This window comes from Plecotus auritus (assembly GCF_963455305.1).
Source record: "Plecotus auritus genome assembly, chromosome: 2".
NCBI lineage: Eukaryota > Metazoa > Chordata > Mammalia > Chiroptera > Vespertilionidae > Plecotus > Plecotus auritus.
In genome coordinates, this window is record NC_137771.1 from 189634829 (window position 1) to 189654693 (window position 19865).

Sequence of the window (19865 nt, forward strand, 5' to 3'; positions counted from 1 at the left end):
GATAAATTTTTAAAAAAATCTAACTTTTAACTTGAAGATATTCTACACTTTAATCATATATTTATAGGTTCATAATATTTTATATTTGGATATGATCTCAGGTATCATCTAATCTTATTATGTAAATAAAGGTGATGGCCAAAGATATTAAGTTACTTATCCACAGTCACTTAGGAAATGAGTGCCACAATCAGGACAGCTATCTAGGTTTCTTGATTCCTGGCCCAGTTCTTCCCTTTCATTGTAGTAGTCACCAATTGACCCACTGAAGTACCTAGTACTTCACAGCAATACCCCCTTCTCTGAGTCCCTTCCTCTCTGACCAAAGGTAATAGATCCAGGGGAGGACATCTGGCTGCTATTGTCCAAGTAAATTGTGTCTCAAGGATTTTAAAAATTGGTACAGAAAGATAGAGCCTGAGATTCAGTCTTTTGTGATGGTGGAAATCTTAAGTTGCAAAGCTCGGGGACTATTGGCACCTAAGTCTCATTACTTGTGAGAAACAAGACTGCAGTGGAACAGAATTCATTCTCGCGAGCCACATGCGGCTCTTTGGCCCCTTGAGTGTGGCTCTTCCACAAAATACCACGGCTTGGGTGAGTCTATTTTGAAGAAGTGGCGTTAGAAGAAGTTTAAGTTTAAAAAATTTGGCTCTCAAAAGAAATTTCAATCATTGTACTCTTGATATTTGGCTCTGGTGACTAATGAGTTTGCCGACCACTGCCTTGGGAGATAAAGAAATGAGAGAGAGAGAGAGAGAGAGAGAGAGAGAGAGAGAGAGAGAGAGAGAGAGCAGGAGAGAGAGAGACATATTGAGATTATGGATAGCATCTAAGTTCTTGGTTCCAGGAGCCCAGCTGCCTTTCCCAAAGTTGGACTACTAGGCAATCGCTAAGATGCTCCCATGCCTTCTGTCCAAATCACTTTTAGTTGTCTTTCTGTTATTGCCACCAAAGAAATATACATATTGAACGACTATAAGGTTTAGAGCAATATTCTAAGCTCCCAAGGAGAGGCTGATCAATACTGAGCCTCTAACATGTGTCAGGTACTGGACATGTATTCTTTTTTATCCTAAGAATTCTATTAAGCTGGTCTTATTTTCTCCATTTTGCAGACTACAGAACTCAGGTTCAGAAAGAATCCAGGCTGTGTTAGAAAGCTAGTAAGTATCTGTATTCAAATTTGAATTCAGTTGAGCAAATTCCAAAGCCTGTACTCCTTTTGACAAGTCATGTTGTCTTAAATATCCTGTGATCTGCTTTGTTACTTAAAGTGACGAGACTAGCAGTTCTGGTGTCTTCTGGGGACTTGTTAGAAGTGCAGCATCTCAGCCCTGATTTCAGACAGTATCTGCATTTTAGCGAGATGCCCAGGTGATCTGTGCACACAGAGTCTGACCGAGTGGAAACCAAGGCGGTGGGATGAGAGAGACCTAAACTGAATAACTTTAAACTATAATCTAACATTTCAGAATTAATTTCTTCATCTGTAAAATGGATAAATTAATATACCTCATTGGAGCTGTTGTGAGGATTATATAAGACTAGAGGCCTGGTGCACGAAATTGTGCATGGGTAGGGTCCCTAGGCCTAGCCTGCGATCAGGACCATCTTCCGCCCACTCACCAGTCCCCAGTCCTGCCCCACTGTGGCCCAGGTTCCCTGTGGTTTCCCGTTCGCCATCCAGCGATCAGAGCCTGAGGGCCAGCGATCAGAGCCTGGGGAGATGGAAGGGGAGGGACCAAGAGGTCAGCCTTCCACCTGCTTGCCAGTCCCCAGTCCCACTCTGCTGCCGCCACCCAACCTGGTTCCCCATTTGCCATCCGGTGATCTATCGGAGCCTGCGGGCTGCAGGGAGGGACCGAGAGGTGGTCAATGCATCTCATAGCGACTGGTCAATTGGTCATTCTGGTCGTTATGGTCACTGGCCTTTTATTATATAGGATAGGGTATGAAAGCCACTGGTGAAATGTCTGATACAGTAGGCTCTTATTACAAGTGAGTGTACTTCCTTCCCAACATTAAATAAATGTATCATTCTTCCCATTATTGGATAACACTGATAAGTACATACTCAAAATGGTGCAGATAAGAATATATAGAAGCATAATGAATAGGTATTTCTCCCAAATAGAATAGAGACCGCAAGGGGGAAGAGTCAGGAAAGTATGGTTTGGCTTTCTTTGGTATAGTGCTTGTGAAAATGGAATTCATGTTAGTGATGCCAATGGCAAAGAAACATTTGGAAGCTAACCGGTCTGCATGAGGGAGACATATTATTAAAACAACAACAACAACAACAAAACTTCAGTGTTTTTTAGAATTGGGAGAAAAGTTGTGCAGGTTGTGAGAGGGAAAAGGATTTTAGGTCAGGAAAGGAATATGGAGTTTTCAGGAAAATAGCTAATTATTTCCATTGTTTGCATATATTAAGAAGTAAATTGCTTAATCTGACAATTAAGGAATATATGATTGCCATCATCTTAAACATATTCATTTCCCTTTTGTATGTTGATAAATCAGCCCACAAGGAAGACTTTACCATTTTAGTAATAGTACAAGCAGATAGTAAAGTTATTTTAAATGCTTGGATATAATATAAGACTAGGACAATTTTTCTATATAGCAGCAATAATTATTTAAAAGAAAATAGTTTTCATTCACTAAAGTATAATTTACCTATTTTAATAGTATATCAAATATTGTACTTATGATGAATATAATCATGAAATCTCAGGGGAGAACATAAAAGTCTTGAATCATTGTAGAATGGCTGGAAAGAGAACATTGTACAACTTTAACTTCTCTCTAAATTAGTTTATAGGTTTAATGCAATTCAGATTAAAATCCCAATGGGAGTTTTTCTTGGAGAATTTGACAGTATGATTCTGAAGTTAATCAGGAAGTATAAACAGCAAAGAAGAGGCAAAAAAGAGTAAGGAGATACATGTTTTTATTTTTATACAAGTAATCTATCTACCTATCATCTATCTATCTAGTTTAAAGAATTTTTAAAAGGGAGACTTATCTTTGCATAATAGATTACCCAAAATTTAGCAGCTTAAAACAGCATTCATTATTTTACATGGTGCGATTGTTCATTTTATGTATCAACTTGGCTGGATCACAGGATGCTCACATATCTGGTGAAACATTATTTCAGGTGTCTGTGAGGGTGTTTCTAGAAGAGAATTGCATTTGATTATTGGCAGAGTAAAGCAGATTGCCTTCCCCAGTGTGGATAAACCTCATCCAACCCATTGAGAACTGAAGAGAACAAAATTGTGGAGAAAGGAAGGATTCCCTCTCTGTCTACCTGACTGGTTGAGCTGGAGTATCCAGCCCTGGCTACTCCTGGTTCTACAGAGATTTCTTCTTCCTGGAAAGAAATGTCAATCTGCATATTAAAGACTTAAAAAACTCCCCCTTCACCCCTGCTCACTTTTGCTGTGTAATTTAATTGTTGGAAAAATGAGGTCATTGGTCCTCTAGCCTGAATTTTGTTGAGTGCAAGTGTAGTTTAACATGTTTCTCTGCCTCCATATTTCTTTCAATCTATAGGTTTGATTAGAAGCTGGAGGATGGGTGGTTCAGAACACCTTTCAAACTTCAGACTCTAGAGTTCGCTCTTGTCTTGTTCTCATGTAGTGCTCACTAGGAGCTGGCTTCTTTCTGAGATCTGGCTCCTTGCTCTCTTCTATTTTCGATCTTCTCTTTCTTACTTCTCTAACTCATAACATGTAGACTCTATTTTTGGGGATGGAGTTAGGATTAGTTAGTTCTGAGAGTTTATGGGCCCTTAACTGTTCCAGTCCCTTCAGAACTCACCACATACCCATGCATGCATCTGTTCTTGGAATGTTCAAAGCTTCTCTCAGTTTCTGCGTCTGTTCTCAAATTGGTCCACTGAGCCTTCCAGTGAGTCCCTGCCAGCTAGTTGGGTATTTCTCAGACTGTATGAAGCCCTGTTGTGTTTTTCCTCTGCTTTTTCTTGCTGATGCTATACAACTCTTGTAGCTCTTGGTGGATTATCTCTATCATCAATTATATTTTGAGGTGTGGGGGGTACTTTTGGTTTTGTAGTGACTTTGTCTACTTTTTTAAATCAGGGGATTCAGGAAAGTTAAAAAATCATGCCACTCTTTCTACTATTCCTCTATGTTTTATTTTTAAGTTAAAAAGTGTTAGAATGTTACTAAAATGCCTGAAAGGTTATTTTGCTTAATTTGAGATTTTTGTTGTATTGTATTGCTTTGATTGTAAAAAAAGAATTGTGTTGAAGAGGAGAGAGAGAGAGAGAGAGAGAGAGAGAGAGAGAGAGAGAGAGAGAGAGAGAATTTACAGTATTAAAATTTTATAGTATTTTCTTTCCAGCCACTCTACAATGATTATTTAAAGAAAGAAGTAGATCTGGAAGATATAATGTGACATGGTCTGTGTATAAGAGTAAAGAATATAGTGTCTCAAAGGATGATGGAAATTTACATTCCAGAGGGGATCTGACCTGGCAAATTGTATCAGTCCATGGAGATGGATGAGTACTTCCCTTTTTATCTGACTTTGGGGATAGCATAAAGATGTCTGGTCCAGATTACCCAAAGGCTCAAGCGTGCTACCAAAAGTGTGTTAGAACTATCATCTAAGTAAATAAATAACCTAATAAAAAACGTTGATTTTCTCAGTATGGGATCTAGCAGAATAAAAAATAATTATGTTTGTTTTAACATGAGAGTTTCCTCCTGATAAATTCAGTTTCCCACATAATAGTTATACCAAAGAGACAACATTTCCATGAAGTAAAACTGTCAGACACTATAATCCCTACTATAAAGGGGGAGGAAACAGAAATACCTCATTCATTCATTTATTAATTCATCCATTTATTTGATCAAACATGATGGTACAAATATGCTAGTTATGTATGCCGTATCAAGTCATAAAATATTAAAAAAATAACTGAAATAAGTCTGAATGTGGAGATCCTATTTTTCCCAAGGACAGAAAACTTAATTTAGCCAATTCCACATGCATTTCTGTTACCCACAAATCTCTCCTGTCCCCAAATCAATTCTGGTTTAAATGTAATCACTTTATCATGACTCCCCCTGTTCTTCAGAGGGTAGCCTCTAAATCCTTTAGGGTGGGATTAGGGTAGGGTGAGGTGGGGAGGCAGGTGCAGGGGAGATATCCAGTTCTCAGATGCAAACACCCTTGGCTTTGGCCTCAGAAGTTAGCGTTCATGTTTCTATTGTGTTTGGATCACTGATCTATGTACTCAGCTCTGTCCTTCCTTATTCTGATGTCCAGGCCATTCAACCCTCTACAGTCCTCTCTCAGCCCCTTTGAATGGTCTTTAATGCCATAAATATTAAATCTTGGACGGGTTTCGGCATATTCCTCTGGCTCTTCATGCCCAAATACTTTATGTAAACATTCTACTCTCTATTAGCTTATTAGAGAGAAACCTTAGGACCTTGGTTGCTTTTCTGATTCCCTAGTCACCCTAGGGATAGAGCTTAGATCTCTGTCTTCAGATCTTTTATTTTTATTGATTTGTAGAGAGGAAGGGAGAGGGAGAGAGAGATAGAAACATTGATGAGGGAGAAACATCTATCAATTGCCTCCTGCACATCTCCTACTGGGGATGGAGCCGGAAACCCGGGCATATGCCCTGACCAAGAAGCAAACCTTGACCTCTTGGTGCATGGGTCAATGCTCAACCACTGAGCCTCATTAGCTGGACTCTGTCTTCAGATCTTAAGACACATCTGGGATTCTAAAATTTCTATCTCCATAGCTTCGTTCAAAAGAAGCTAATCCCAGGGATTGAAGGGGCGGGGGGAGGTACAAGGCTCTTCTTGGGGATACACGCAAATACCTCTAGAGTGAGAAAATTGGTTCCCCTGTGTTTGTGGCAGATTACATTATTGTTTTACAATTAACCCCACCACCGCCATCAGCACCCTGTAAAAAACATTATAATCCATGCTCACTGCCATGTGATTTGACGGCAGAGGCAGTAGAGTTCTCCATTGACTTGGGGTTTGACCATATGCAAGGCTTTGGTGAATGGGATTTGAGTGGGCATGCCATGACCCATTGGAGAAGCAGCTTGGAGTCCTCACATTTCCCACAGTTCTCTGGCTCTTCCCATCTGCCAGGAGAATTGTCAAGTCATATATAGCGTCTGCTTCTTCAGTCTGGGACCTGGAATAAGAAGACCCATGAGCTGCCCCATAGCATGGAATCCAAGCAAGAAATAAACCTTCATGGCCATAAGATTTCAGAGTTGTTTGCTTTTACAGCAAAACGGACTAATACATTGTTTGTGGTCTAATTGCTTTTTTCTTTCAGCTCTTTAGGAGCTAAACTCATGAAGTCAGCTATTCCAAACCAAAATGTCTGACTTATGAGACCGCTGTCACTGCCATGAGCTCCATATGTCTACTAAACAAATCTCTGAGAACTACATTCTTCTTTCTCCCTGAGGCGGGGAAGGACATGCCCTAGCTCTCTGGGAGGAGGAAAAGACTAGGGGTAGAGGACATGGAAATGTGTATGTGTGTGTGCAGAGCTATCGGGTGGGGTGAATATTTCAGATTTTTATACTAACACTAGAGGCCCGGTGCACGAAATTCATGCACGGGGGAGGGGGGGCCCTCAGCCCAGCCTGCACCCTCTCCAATCTGGGACCCCTCGAGGGATTTCCGACTGCCCATTTAGGCCCGATCCCAGGTGGGCCTAAACGGGCAGTCAGACATCCCTCTCACAATCCAGGACTGCTGGCTCCCAACTGCTCGCCTGCCTGCCTTCCTGATTGCCCCTAACCACTCCTGCCTGCCAGCCTGATCACCCCCTAACCACTCCCCTGCCAGCCTGATTGATGCCTTAACTGCTCCCCTGCCAGCCTGTTTGCCCCTAACTGCCCTCCCCTACAGGCCTGGTACCCCCCAACTGCCCTCACCTGCAGGCCTGGTACCCCTCAACTGCTCTCCCCTGCAGGCCTGGTCGCCCCCAATTTCCCTCCTCTGCAGGCTTGATCACCCCTAACTGCCCTCCCTGCAGGCTTGATCGCCCCCAACTGCACTCCCTTGCAGGCCTGGTCCCTCCCAACTGCCCTCAACTGCTGGCCTGATCACCCACAACTGCTCTCCCTTGCAGGCCTGGTTCCTCCCAACTGCCCTCCCCTGCTGGCCATCTTGTGGTGGCCATCTTGTGTCCACATGGGGGCAGGATCTTTGACCACAGGGGGGCAGCCATCTTGTGTGTTGGAGTGATGGTCAATCTGCATATTACTCTTTTATTAGATAGGATAGAGGCCTGGTGCACGGGTGGGGGCCAGCTGGTTTGCCCTGAAGGGTGTTCTGGATCAGGGTGGGGGTTCCCTTGGGGTGTGGAGCGGCCTGGGTGAGGGGCCTGTGGTGGTTTGCAGGCCGGCCACGCCCCCTGGTGACCCAAGCAGAGGCCCTGGTATCTGGGGTTTATTTATCTTCTACAATTGAAACTTTGTACCTGGAGCAATGCCAAGCCTTCTGCTTGCTCCGTGGTGGCAGCCATTTTTTTTTTTTTTGGATTTATGTATCTTCTATAATTGAAACTTTGTAGCCTTAAGCGGAGGTCTGGGCTGGCCAGGGTGTGTGGAAAGCTTGGCTTCCTCCATCACCAGGGGCAACCCTAGCCTCCTGCTCTTTCCAGCTCCATGGTTGCTGCCATTTCTGTTTGGGTTTATGTATCTTCTATCATTGAAACTTTGTAGCCTTGAGTGGAGGCCTAGGCCGGCAAGGGCAGGTGGAAAGCTTGGCTTCCTCCATCGCCCGGGCAACCCAAGCCTCCCTCCTGCTCTCTGTGGCCATAGCCATCTTGGTTGGGTTTATTTGCATATTTGCTCCTGATTGGCTGGTGGGTGTGGCTTGTGGGTGTAGCAGAGTGATGGTTAATTTGCATATTACTCTTTTATTATATAGGATACAAAATGGCATAAAACAATGAAACATAAAATTTGAAAACTCCAAGACATGTATCCTTCCTACTGTCCAGGAGTTTATAGGGTAGATAAGTCATCATCTAGGAGGATAGGTGGGATTTGGAAATGCAGGGATGGGGCAAAGCCTTTTGCTGCTGATGGATCTAACTCACAGAGGCAGGTGAGTGACTGGCATGGATGGAGCCCTGTAAGTAAATGTGACTGTTTTGTTCAATGTCTAAGAGACTGGTGGGAGGTCAGGTTGGAAAGGCAAGCCCATTTGTGGTCGTGGTTAAAGGGTGTGGACTGTGAAGTGGCTAAAGACCATGCAGAAAAAGGGTGGGAGAGTAGATTTCAACAGCATTTATTTTTTAAAAAATATATTTTTATTGATTTTAGAGAGGAACAGAAAGGGAGAGAGAGATAGAAACATCAATGATGACAGAGAATAATTGATCGGTTGCTTCCCACACGCCCCACTGGGGATTGAGTCAGCAACCAGGCATATCCCCACTGGAAATCACACCGTGACCTCCTGGTTCATAGGTCGGCGCTCAACCACTGAGTCATGCAAGCTGGGCAGCATTTATTTTTTTAAGAAACAATGTGGCCATTTTTAATTTTGATACGAGTCTGTAGATATAAACAGTTGGAGAATCAATTGAGAAAAATTTTGTTTTTTACCTAGGCATGATGGGTTACTCTCCCTAAATGGCCTGTGGACACTAGCTGGGTGTGTATGGTTGCTAAACAATCACTGTTTGTGAAGTCATTTCTGGAAAAGTCAATCTGGTTTGTGGGTAGTCGTACAAAGAAACAGCCTTCATTTCCTGCAGTAGTTTGCCTATTACTAGTGTCTATCTTGCTATACTTAGATCTCCTTAACATTTTTACTAATGATTAAAAAATAAGCACACAACGAAGTAAACATACTGACACTGAACTATACATGTAAAATGATAATGGTGAATTACATTTTACCACAATAACTTCCCCTCCCCCCAGCAAATCTCATATGGGATCATTTACAAATTATCAGAATTTTAGAGCTAGAATTTCCTCAGCTTCTATCTCAGCATCAATCCTGAAGGCGTCAAACTTGACTATGAGAACATGTGATATGCTAGCGTTAGCCAGTCTCTTCCTGGTTTTTCCTGTCTTGCAGACCAGGCTCCAGGGGTCAGGAGAAAGTCTTCCTATTTCTTGCCCATGCTAGTGTAGGGGATCAGGCAAGTGTATGTGTGTGTGTGTGCTCTTGTGTGACTGAGACCACTGAGTCCGCAGCTATGCTCTTCTTCCTCCATCCTGGGGAGAGGTGCAGTTTAAAGGTTCTGTTGTTGTAGTTTAAAGGGTCCTGGACCTTTGGCAGCTCCACTCAGCCTCTTTAGCCCGCAGCCCACAGACTGAGGGCGCAGCTGGAATGAAAGCATCTCAATGACAGTAGATGAATGGTGCAAAAGCTGTGCCCGGGCTTCTGATCTGAATCAACTTTCCAGGGTCTATGATGAACATCTCTCAGGACCTGTTCGCTGAGACCGACGGTGGGGCATGCTTCTTCTGACTCCCGCCTTTGTTGCCCATTCCCGCCCAGTGCCCCGGGGTGCACCGGTCCACCTCTCACCCCCAGCACCTCGGTGCCTGGAGCCGCGGCCGCCGCCGCTGCCGTGCTCCGCCGCGCACATGCGCAGTGGCGACGCCGGGCCGGCGCCTTCAGTCTCCTCCTCCGCCGCCTCCCGGTTCCGCAGTCACTTCCTGCAGCTGTTTCCCTGTGGGTCCGGTTGGACTGACTTTTGAGCCAGCCCTCAGCTGCGGGGAGGGCTCGGCGGGGCCAGCTGAGAAAGTTGTGCCGCGGGAGGCGGGGTTGAGCCTGGCCGGCGGGGCGCGCAGGGGAGGCGGCGGCGGGCGACCCGGGCGGACGCGGCGCCCAGACTCTCGGCGCGTCCCGGAGTTCCGGTGAGTGCGGGCAATCCGGACGACCCCAGGAGCCGGGGGACTCGGGGTCCTGTGGGCTGCGGGCTTTCCACCTGCCCTCCACGTGAGAGGCGTGCGCTGCTTCTATTTATTGGGTTGTTTTTGAGCCTCTCACATGCTCTGTTTGGATGAGCGGAGCGTGCAGCCGCCTGGCTCTCGCGCCGGCCCCCGCCTCGTGGGAGACCGGGATTCCATCTTTCGTGATGGCATCCTTAAGGGATTGAGGTGCGTGTGTGCGCGCTCGGGCGCCTGCATGCACGGTAAGGATGGAACGTATATGTGGGCGATGCTGAAGCATATGTAGCTTTGACTCAAATGTGCAAATGGGGCCCTAGGCTTAGGCACCGTCACTGCTGAGACTGGCGGAGGTTCGCCAGTTCACCAAGGCCTCTTCTCCCCCAGATTCTTGCGTTCTTTTGAGTCTTCCTAATAGGATGTACCTTGCCTCAGCTGATTATTTTTCTGTTTTTCTCCCAGCCCCGGCTCCGTTCTGCTGACCTCCAAATAATGCTCACCGTCTGTCCCTCAGGTCCAGAATTCCCAATTAGATACTTTCCTAGTTTGCTGAGGTTTCAGGAACCTGTTCCTTTATACTGTGGTCTGTCCTCCGTAGCTTTCTCGAAACAAGAAAGTGATTAGCTTTGAAACAGTCCGTGAAGAGTAGGCCCCAGTCCAATCATGAAAACTATTATATGATCATTCATTCCCTTTCTTTAAACTGGGTCCACCCGGAAGCTTTGATTTTCTTTATTGTCTCCAAACCCGCTTCCAAACCGGGACATTAACTACCATAAACCCTTCATTTATGCCACCTTAAGCATCACATTGAATGGCTTTTATGATCTGAGGACTATTTTATTTTCATCAGCCACCAAGTTGGTTTCTTTTAATCGAATGCAGCAGGTTAATGGATCTGAGTCACATTACTTTGGTCTCTCTATAATCCACCATTCATGCTTTCACCAAAGGCATGATTTTATTTCTTTTAGATTTATACTTTATGCTAATTTTCGTTTACCAATGTAGTAACACTTGGTGTAGCTGTCATACATTCTGTTTGGAAGTTGACATCATTTTGATTGTTGACTATTACAAGAAATAATTTTGATTAAATAACAGCTATTCTTTGAACATTATAAAGATAAAATGCGATAACGGGGTAAGTCTGTATTTGGTGAGCATTTGATTCGGGAGATTTTTATTAGCGCTGGGAACGGGTCTCTTGTACCTCTGTGCTTTGAGAAGGGCCTTTGATGGAAATCTGTTAGGCAACACTAGGAGACATGTGCCCAAATTTCCTCAAGTGGGAGTGAGCTTCCATAAAACAAGTCCAGACATGTCTAAACAATTTATAGCATTTGCTTTTCTGTTTATATTGCTGATTTCCTTTATCCAGATATTTTGACACCCTCCTTCACCATTTCTCTTCTGAATTGGCAACTTGTTTATGGCAATTTGGTATTACTGTGTCTCTGTACTGGTAATCCTTACCTGAGGATACTTTTCCATTGATTATTTTTAGAGAGAATGGAAGGGAGGGGGAGAGACTGAGAGAAACACCGATGTGAGAAAGACATCGATTGGTTGCCTCCTGCAGGCACCCAGGTCGGGGCTGGGGATTGAGCTTGCAACCGAGTTACATGCCCTTGACCAGAATCCAACCTGGGACCCTTCAGTCTGTGGGCTGACATTCTATTCACTGAGCCAAACCAGCCAGGGCTGTATTGCTTTTCTTTATGTTCCCAGAGATATGGACAGCATATTTCTGCTTAAGAATAAAATAACATTAACCGTCACTCCGCTACACCCACAAGCCATGCCCACCAGCCAATCTGGAGAGAATATGCAAATTAACCCAACCAAGATGGTTGCAGTCACAGAGCGAGCAGGAGGCTTGGGTTTCCCTGGCAATGGAGGAAGCCAAGCTTTCCCCACACCCTGGCCGGCCTAGGCCTCCACTCAAGGCTACAAAGTTTCAATTATAGAAGATGAGTAAATCCCAACAAAAATGGTGGCAGCCACGGAGCTGGAGAGAGCAGGAGGCTTGAGTTGCCCACGGCGATGGAGGAAGCCAAGCTTTCCGCATACCATGGCCAGCCTAGGCCTCCACTCAAGGCTACAAAGTTTCAATTATAGAAGATAAATAAATACCAACAAAAATGGCTAAGGCCACGGAGCGAGCAGGAGGCTTGGCTCTGCTCAAGGCTACAAAGTTTCAATTATAGAAGATAAATAAATCCCAGATACCAGGGCCTCTGCTTGGGTCACTGGGGGGCATGGCCGGCCTGCAAACCACCACAGACCCCTAGCCCAGGCTGCCCCACGCCCAAGGGAACCCCCACCCTGATCCGGACACCCTTCAGGGCAAACCAGCTGGTCCCCACCCGTGCACCAGGCCTCTATCCTATCTAATAATCCTATCTAATAAAAGAGTAATATGCAAATTGACCATCACTCCAACATACAAGATGGCTGCCTCCATGTGGACACAAGATGGCTGCCACAAGATGGCCAGCAGGGGAGGGCAGTTGGGAGGAACCAGGCCTGCAAGGGAGGGCAGTTGGGGGTGACCAGGCTGGCAGAGGAGGGAAGTTGGGGGCGACCGGGCCTGCAGGGAAGGGCAGTTGGGGGGGACCCAGGCCTGCAGGGGAGAGCAGTTGGGGGGGGACCAGGTCTGCAGGGGAGGGCAGTTAGGGGTGACCAGGCCTGCAGGGGAGGGCAGCTAGGGGCAATCAGGCTGGCAGGGAGTGGTTAGGGGGTGATCAGGCTGGCAGGCAGAAGCGGTTAGGGGCAATCAGGAAGGCCGGCAGGCAAGCAGTTGGGAGCCAGCAGTCCTGGATTGTGAGAGGGATGTCTGACTGCCCGTTTAGGATCGGGCCTAAACAGGCAGTCGGACATCCCTTGAGGGGTCCCACATTGGAGAGGGTGCAGGCTGGGCTGAGGGGGACACACTCCTCATGCACGGGGAATTTCGTGCACCGGGACTCTAGTGACTAATAATTTATGTACTTCGCTCTTAGGTACATTCTTTCCCCATTGCATTGATATTCTTTGCTGCCTCAAGACCCTGACTTTAGTAAAAGGTTGTTACTTGATTGCAGTTTCCACATGTGTATACTTATTAAATATGCTAATAGAGACTTTTAACTTTTCAAAACTTAGTTAATTTTCGTAGATCTGTCATTGTCATAAAATGTACGCACTTCTATGGTAGCTGGCAAATTTCAGCAGTTTAAAATAGCCATATTCTATTGACCAAGAAAGGAGATTTTTAATAATAGTGAGAGAGTGGAAGGAATAGTGAATTTTGAAATAAAGATTTTTAATTTGGGTTAGAATCATGGAAACTCAAAGTGTATACTGTAGTTTATTTTGAGATACTCAGGATTAGAAGATGCCATCTGGGTAGGAGGCAAGAGAAATCATGGATAAATTTGAAAAGGGATTGGAATATATTGAGCCTTTGCTGAGGGAAACAGAATAGAGACTATCAGTTATTTAATAAGAAGAGGAAAAGCAATAACTGAAAGACTGGGGAACTGGAATTATATTGGGGCTGTGGTAGTGTGATCCATTACTTTATTGCACCTTTACTTGATACATTATTTTGTGCAGGTAATCTACCGATAGAGGGAGAGAAAACATTCTCAGAGGGCACTCATGAATGTAGTGTAAGGCTATTTGAAGTGAGGTCCTAAATTCAAGGGCCTACAGGGGCAGGCAAGTAACATGAGTAGAGGCAGCAGGCTGAGTGGGGGCTGAGGAGGCTTGGAGAAGGCAGGTGTGGCTGCCAGGGACACTGTACTTTCAGCACTAGGAGCTGTTGTTGCCCATGTAGGACCATGTGCCAAGTGTTGCCAAATTGTCCTTTTATCAAGAGAAGTCACTGCCCTAGCCAGCGTGGCTCACAGTTGGTTGGAGTGTCATCTTGTGCACCGAAGGGTGGCGGGTTGGATTCCCAGTCAGGGCACCCAGGCAGGTTGTGGGTTTAATCCTTGTTGGGGTGCGTTGGGAGGCAACCCATTGATGTTCCTTTCTCACATCAATGTTTCTCTCTCCCTCTCCCTTCCTCCCCCCCCCCCCAAAAAAAAAGATAAAGAAAAAGATAAAGAAAAAAGAGAGAGAAGCCATGAGTATCTTAATTTAAAAAAAAAAATGTTGATGACTAATTCAATTTAAAAAATGAAAGCAAAACAAAACAGTGTATATTCCAAGCAGAGCATATCTGTGGCTGCATGCCCTACAGGCTGTCTGCAACCTCTGCTGCGAGGAATCATTGGCTCAACCCTTTAAGTATTAGTAATTGATCAGAAGGTATACTTTTTCCCCCAGAAGATACACTTTTATTTATTTTTGTCACATGGTAACTCCGAGTTATTCCTAGAGTTCCTTGATATTTTAGCTAGTTCTAGAGGTGCTTTAAGGACTCTTTATTTCATTATTTTTTTATATGTAATTTGGATGAAAGACTAGTTTGATGGAAAGTAGACATTTGCTCAGGTTCTTAGCTGGTGGAATTTTGTCTATGCATGATTATCAAGAGTGTTTAAGTGTAAGTGTGCCAGAGGGAAGGGGTCTGGACTAGGTGACCTTTGATGTCCATATCAGCCATGTGATTTTTAGATTTAATTAGTCATGGATGCAGTGCTATTAATGTTCAAGGGCCAGAGGGACCGCAGTTGGAGCTGTGCCAAGCAAAACAAAGCCCAATCTATAAACCTGTTTTCAGGGGAGGAACATTGTGCCAATGGGGATCAACAGGAGGGAAGTCTGCTAGATGAGGCAAAGCCCAGAGAAGGGTTAGAGAAGTAGAGGAAGGGGTCAGGTGGTGTGGTCATTTACATGTCATAGTGCTGAGGTCACATTTTTAAGTGAGTATTCGCTTTTGCTTTTGATTCAGATGTGAAGACGTAACTTCTCCGCGCACATTGGATTATGCCCAAGGCTTTCCTACCCAATGATCCTCTTGCAACACGCCGGGCTTCCTCTGCCTAAACGGCCCTCATCCTCTCCTCCTATGTCAGTGGCCGCCAGGTCTACAGGAACCTTGCAGCACCCACCGCAGAGGCCTTTTGTGCAGGAGGCTTCCTTACCTCTGGCAGGGGAAGAAGAGTTACCTAAGGCAGGGGAGCAAGACTCTACCCTGGAGGATCTGTGTAAGCCCCTTTACTGCAAACTCTGCAATGTCACCTTGAACTCAGCGCAGCAAGCCCAGGCTCATTATCAGGTAAGGGAAGAAAAGAAAATCAGGCATTTAGTGGGCGAGTATTTTAGGGCTGTGCCCATTTCAGAGGTGATCAAGATGGCTTAGTGAACAACTAAGTATTAGCTTGTTTGACTAAAAGTATAACGTTCCTACTTTGAAAGAAAGCATTGTTTTTTCATAAAATGGGATCTTAGCCTCCTATATGTAGCTGTGTGGTGTTTGATAGCTTACCTGTCGTAAGCAAATGTGCACCATGCCGTCTATGTTGGTAAACAAACCTGTGATCCCAGGGAGAACAGATATTTTGTTACATGATGTACCAAACTCAACTTGGTGTCAAAATTGCTTGGAAGAATTCATCTTAGAAATATTCTCTCCCAGCTAGTACAGTTTGCATTGGTTCAAGCTTATCTCTGTGAATCTTACGCTTTTCCTTTTTAACCTCTGACTCTTCTCATAAATCCTATCACCGCTGAGGACAACACAGGTATCTTCTGTAGTGAGAATAAAATGACGCTTGAGTCTTGAGCCTTACCCTTCATTTATAAGGAGCATACTCTGATTTCCTTTAGCCTGTCAGTGTGAACTGATAATCATTTCTAAGATTTAAAGCTTTCACCTCCATGTAGCATAGCTAGTGGAAAAGACAGTTTTAAAGGACAAATAGAAAATTAAATTTAGGCTAGAAAGGGAGGGTACAATATCTCTTTCTATTCTAGATTGTCACCTGTTTAAAATAATATAATTTCCTTTTTTGGAGAAAAGAGACCTGAGGCAATTGAGGCCAAATGCCACTAAATGGAAAGATGTCTTCTGGGGCATCACTGATTTGACTATTTGTTCTCTCCATGAATATTTGCAGTAATAAGTCCATATGGTAGAAAGATGACTTACACAGGCATTTTTTTCTATCGTGCCACTATAACTTTTTCCAACTTCAAGTTTTTTTTTACTCTGCGTGTAACCCTTTGTTTTGTTTTGATCCTAAAGACTGATGATTGTATCACCTTGTGACTGCATCACTATTTTGATGGTGTGTTGTTTTCTCTGGGATAATATGTTGCTTCCCCGGAGTTCTCTTTGTTTGGGTTTGTTTTTCCCTCAGGTGCAGAGTTGAGTTAATTAGATTTCTCAGATCTTGGCACATGTCATCATTGGTTCATAAAGGCATCTTCTGGTTTTATTATTATACTACAGGCCCGGTGCACGACATTCATGCACTGGGGGCGGGTCCCTCAGCCTGGCCTGCGCCCTCTCACAGTCCAGGACCCCTCAGGGGATGTCCTCTGAGGGGTCCTTAGAGCTGCCGCAGAAGTGCGAGAGGCTCCCGCCACTACTGCTGCACTCACCAGCCATGAGCCCGGCTTCTGGCTGAGCTGCGCTCACCCTGTGGGAGTGCACTGACCACTAGGGGCAGCTCCTGTGTTGAGCGTCAGCCCCCTGGTGGTCAGTGTGCGTCATAGCAACCAGTTGTTCCGCCTTTCAGTTGATTTGCATATTAGGGTTTTATTATATAGGATTTTTTCCCCTTGCCCCAATCCCTGCCCTCATTCCCTCTGTGTACCACTTCCCACCACCTTGACTTGATACAGGGTCTTCCTGTTTTATCATTCAAGTGGAGTCTGTTAGGATGATCCATCTAAAACCTAAAACTCAGTGTTAGTTTTCCTCTTCATTCATTCTGGGGGAATGTTCAGTTTTATAGCCTAAGACTTACTTTGAAAAATCAAACCTGGGTTTTAAACTTTTGATTTTTAGCTGTAAAAGTCCCTACTAAATCATTAACTTGGAAGCAAAACCCAAGTCTTTAAAGAAGACTTGTTCACTTTTATGAGGGAAAACTCTTGGGCAATGTGTAATTTAATATGTGTGCATGGATTATACCTATACCTCCTGCGTTTTTCCCCCTCCTAATATCATTTTGTATTTCTATAGACAGTGATGGATGCTTCTGGTTATGCATAGAGAGAGTTCAGTTTGAGCAGGGTCATTGAATTACAAGGCTTAAAGTTGATAAACAGAATCAGCATTTATTTAGTTTTTTTAAATTTAGTCTATATTTGTGTATTGTGCTCTGAACTTTTTAGTTGACAACATTAGTAATTATATATAATTTCAGCTCTGTCAGTCATACAGTGAGTACAAAAATTAGAAAATATAAGAAAAAGGAAGTAAAATTTTGGTAAATTTCTCAATAATCAGAATTATTAAGTGGAAAAGTTAGAAGAGAAAGGACAGACTATCATAGGGGACAATTTAAGCAGCCAAGAACTAGAGTAAACATAGAGTAAAGAAGTAGCAAGTGGGTCTTGAGAAAGTAGAATTTAATAGAAAATGAAAAGTTTGGGTGTAATACTAGCATGTTTCTAAGAGTGTAGAAGCAAAGATTTGAAAGAAACCAATGTTACTGATATTTCTTAAAGAGGAAAATATTTTTTTTTACAGAGAAACAAGGCAAGCAGTAAATATATAAAAGTACAGAGCAATTTCATTAGGAGAGCAGAGAAGAAAGCTAATCTTAGAAGTGAGATCTGGATTTCAACAAGACAGAAATGCTCAAGATGAGAGAATGTGGATCAAAGAGAATCAGAATAATAAACAGAGCACGGGTGAATGAACATAGAAGGAAAGCATAGAAATGTTAGCTGGAAAGATACGTCAAAGGGTACGACAAACTGGCAGTGATTCTTAAAGGTCCCGTTTAACATTTCTTGTAATACTGGTTTGGTGGTGATGAACTCCTTCAGCTTTTTCTTGTCTAGGAAGCTCTTTATCTGTCATTTGATTCTAAATGATAGCTTTGGTGGGAAGAGTAATTTTGGTTGTAGGTCCTTGCTTTTCATCACTTCGAATATTTTGTGCCAATCCCTTCTGTCCTGTAAAGTTGCTGCAGAGAAATCAGTTGACAGTCTCATGAGAGCTTCCGTGTAGATAACTAACTGCTTTTCTTTTGCTGCTTTTAGGATTCTTCTTTGTCTTTAAACTTTGACATTTTATTTATAGTGTGTCTTGGTGTGGACCTCTTTGAGTTTATTGTTTGGGACACTCTGTGCTTCTTGGACTTCTGTGTCTATTTCCTTTACCAAGTCAGGGAAGTTTTCTGTCATTATTTTTAAAAATAGGATTTCAGCCCTAACCGGTTTGGCTCAGTGGATAGAGCGTCGGCCTGTGGTCTCAAGGGTCCCAGGTTCGATTCCGGTCAAGGGCATGTACCTGGGTTGCGGGCACATACCCAGTAGGGGGCGTGCAGGAGGCAGCTGATCGATGTCTCTCTCTCATCGATGTCTCTCTCTCATCGATGTTTCTAACTTTCTATCCCTCTCTCTTCCTCTCTGTAAAAAATCAATAAAATACATTTTAAAAATAGGATTTCAATTCCTTGTTGTCTCTCTTCTCCTTCTGGTACCCCTTTGATTTGAATGTTGTTACATTTGATTGTGTCCCAGAAGTCCCTTAAAGTATCTTCAGTTTTTGGATTTTTTTTTCTTTTTGCTCTTCTTATTGGATGTTTTCTGCTATCTTGTGTTACAAATTACTGATTTGATCCTCTGCGCCTTCTAATCAGCTGTTGATTCCATTTAATGTATACTTCATTTCAGTTGTTGTATTCTTCATTTCTGATTAGTTCTTTTAAGAAGCAGAAAAAAAATTTGAATAAGAAAATATCACAAAGAAAAAAGAATTCTCACTAACAAAGGCACACACATAATAAAAGCACTTGATCAACCAACACTAAAGCTAGTGCAAAGGTTAAAAGGTAAAAAATGTAGGAAGAAAATGTGTAATTACAATAGTAAATTAAAGGATACTCAAAACATATATACAAAAGAAGTAAAAAATAATGACAAAAACATAAATATGGAGTAAGTAAAAATGGTAGTGATTATGGAATGTATTTGAATTTAACAACCATCAACTTAAAATAGACTGCTGTAAGCATAGCATGGTACATATGAATCACATGGTAACCACAAAGCAAACATCTACAAGAGATATACAAGGAATAAAGAGGAAGGAATCCAAACACAATACTACTGAAAGCCATCAACATACAAAAGAAGAGTGTAAGATAATAAGAGAGGAATAGCGAAGAACCACAAAAACAATTAAAACAGCCTGGCTGGTGTGGCTCAGTTTTGAGCATCGACCTATGAACCAAGAGGTCCCTGATTTGATTCCTGGTCAGGGCACATGCCCGGGTTGCAGGCTTGATCCTCAGTAGAGGTCATATATGAGGCAGCCGATCAATATTTCTCTCTCATCAATGTTTCTATCTCTCTATCCCTCTCCTTTTCTCTCTCTGTAAAATCAATAAAAAAAACACCCCACAATTAAAACAATAAAATGGCAGTAACTACATACCTACTTATAATTTCTTTATATATAAATGGATTAAATGTTCCAGTCAAAAGACAAATGGATAAAGAAGATATGGTATATGGAATATTACTTAGCCATGAAAAAGAATAAAGTCTTACTATTTGTGACAACATGGATGGACATAGAAGATAAAGGTTAAGGGAAATAAGTCAGAGAAAGACAAGTACTGTATGATTTCATTTATATGTGGAATCTAAAAAAACAAACAAGACAGAAACTCATAGATACAGAGAACAAGCTTATGGTTGCCAGATGGGTGGGCAGGGTTGGGGAGCTGGGTGATAAAGGTGAAGGGATTAAGAAGTACAAATTGGAAGTTACAAAATAGTCATGGGGATGTTA

General features: G+C 43.3%; 1 protein-coding gene across 6 annotated transcripts in view; it reads left to right on the top strand.

Annotated features, from left to right (window-relative positions):
* Positions 1-9740: 9740 nt before the first annotated feature.
* Positions 9741-19865, top strand: part of ZMAT3 (zinc finger matrin-type 3) — a 40410-nt gene continuing 30285 nt past the window's right edge. For 5 of the 6 annotated variants that reach the window (XM_080655905.1, XM_080655904.1, XM_080655906.1 and 2 more), the window contains exons 1-2: positions 9786-9919; positions 14838-15164. In XM_080655905.1, coding sequence (XP_080512031.1) covers positions 14895-15164 — 270 coding nt within the window. In that variant the 5' untranslated portion in view covers positions 9786-9919; positions 14838-14894. Of the gene's footprint in view, positions 9920-14837; positions 15165-19865 lie in introns of all 6 variants that reach the window. The other variant, XM_080655903.1, reaches the window with a different exon arrangement.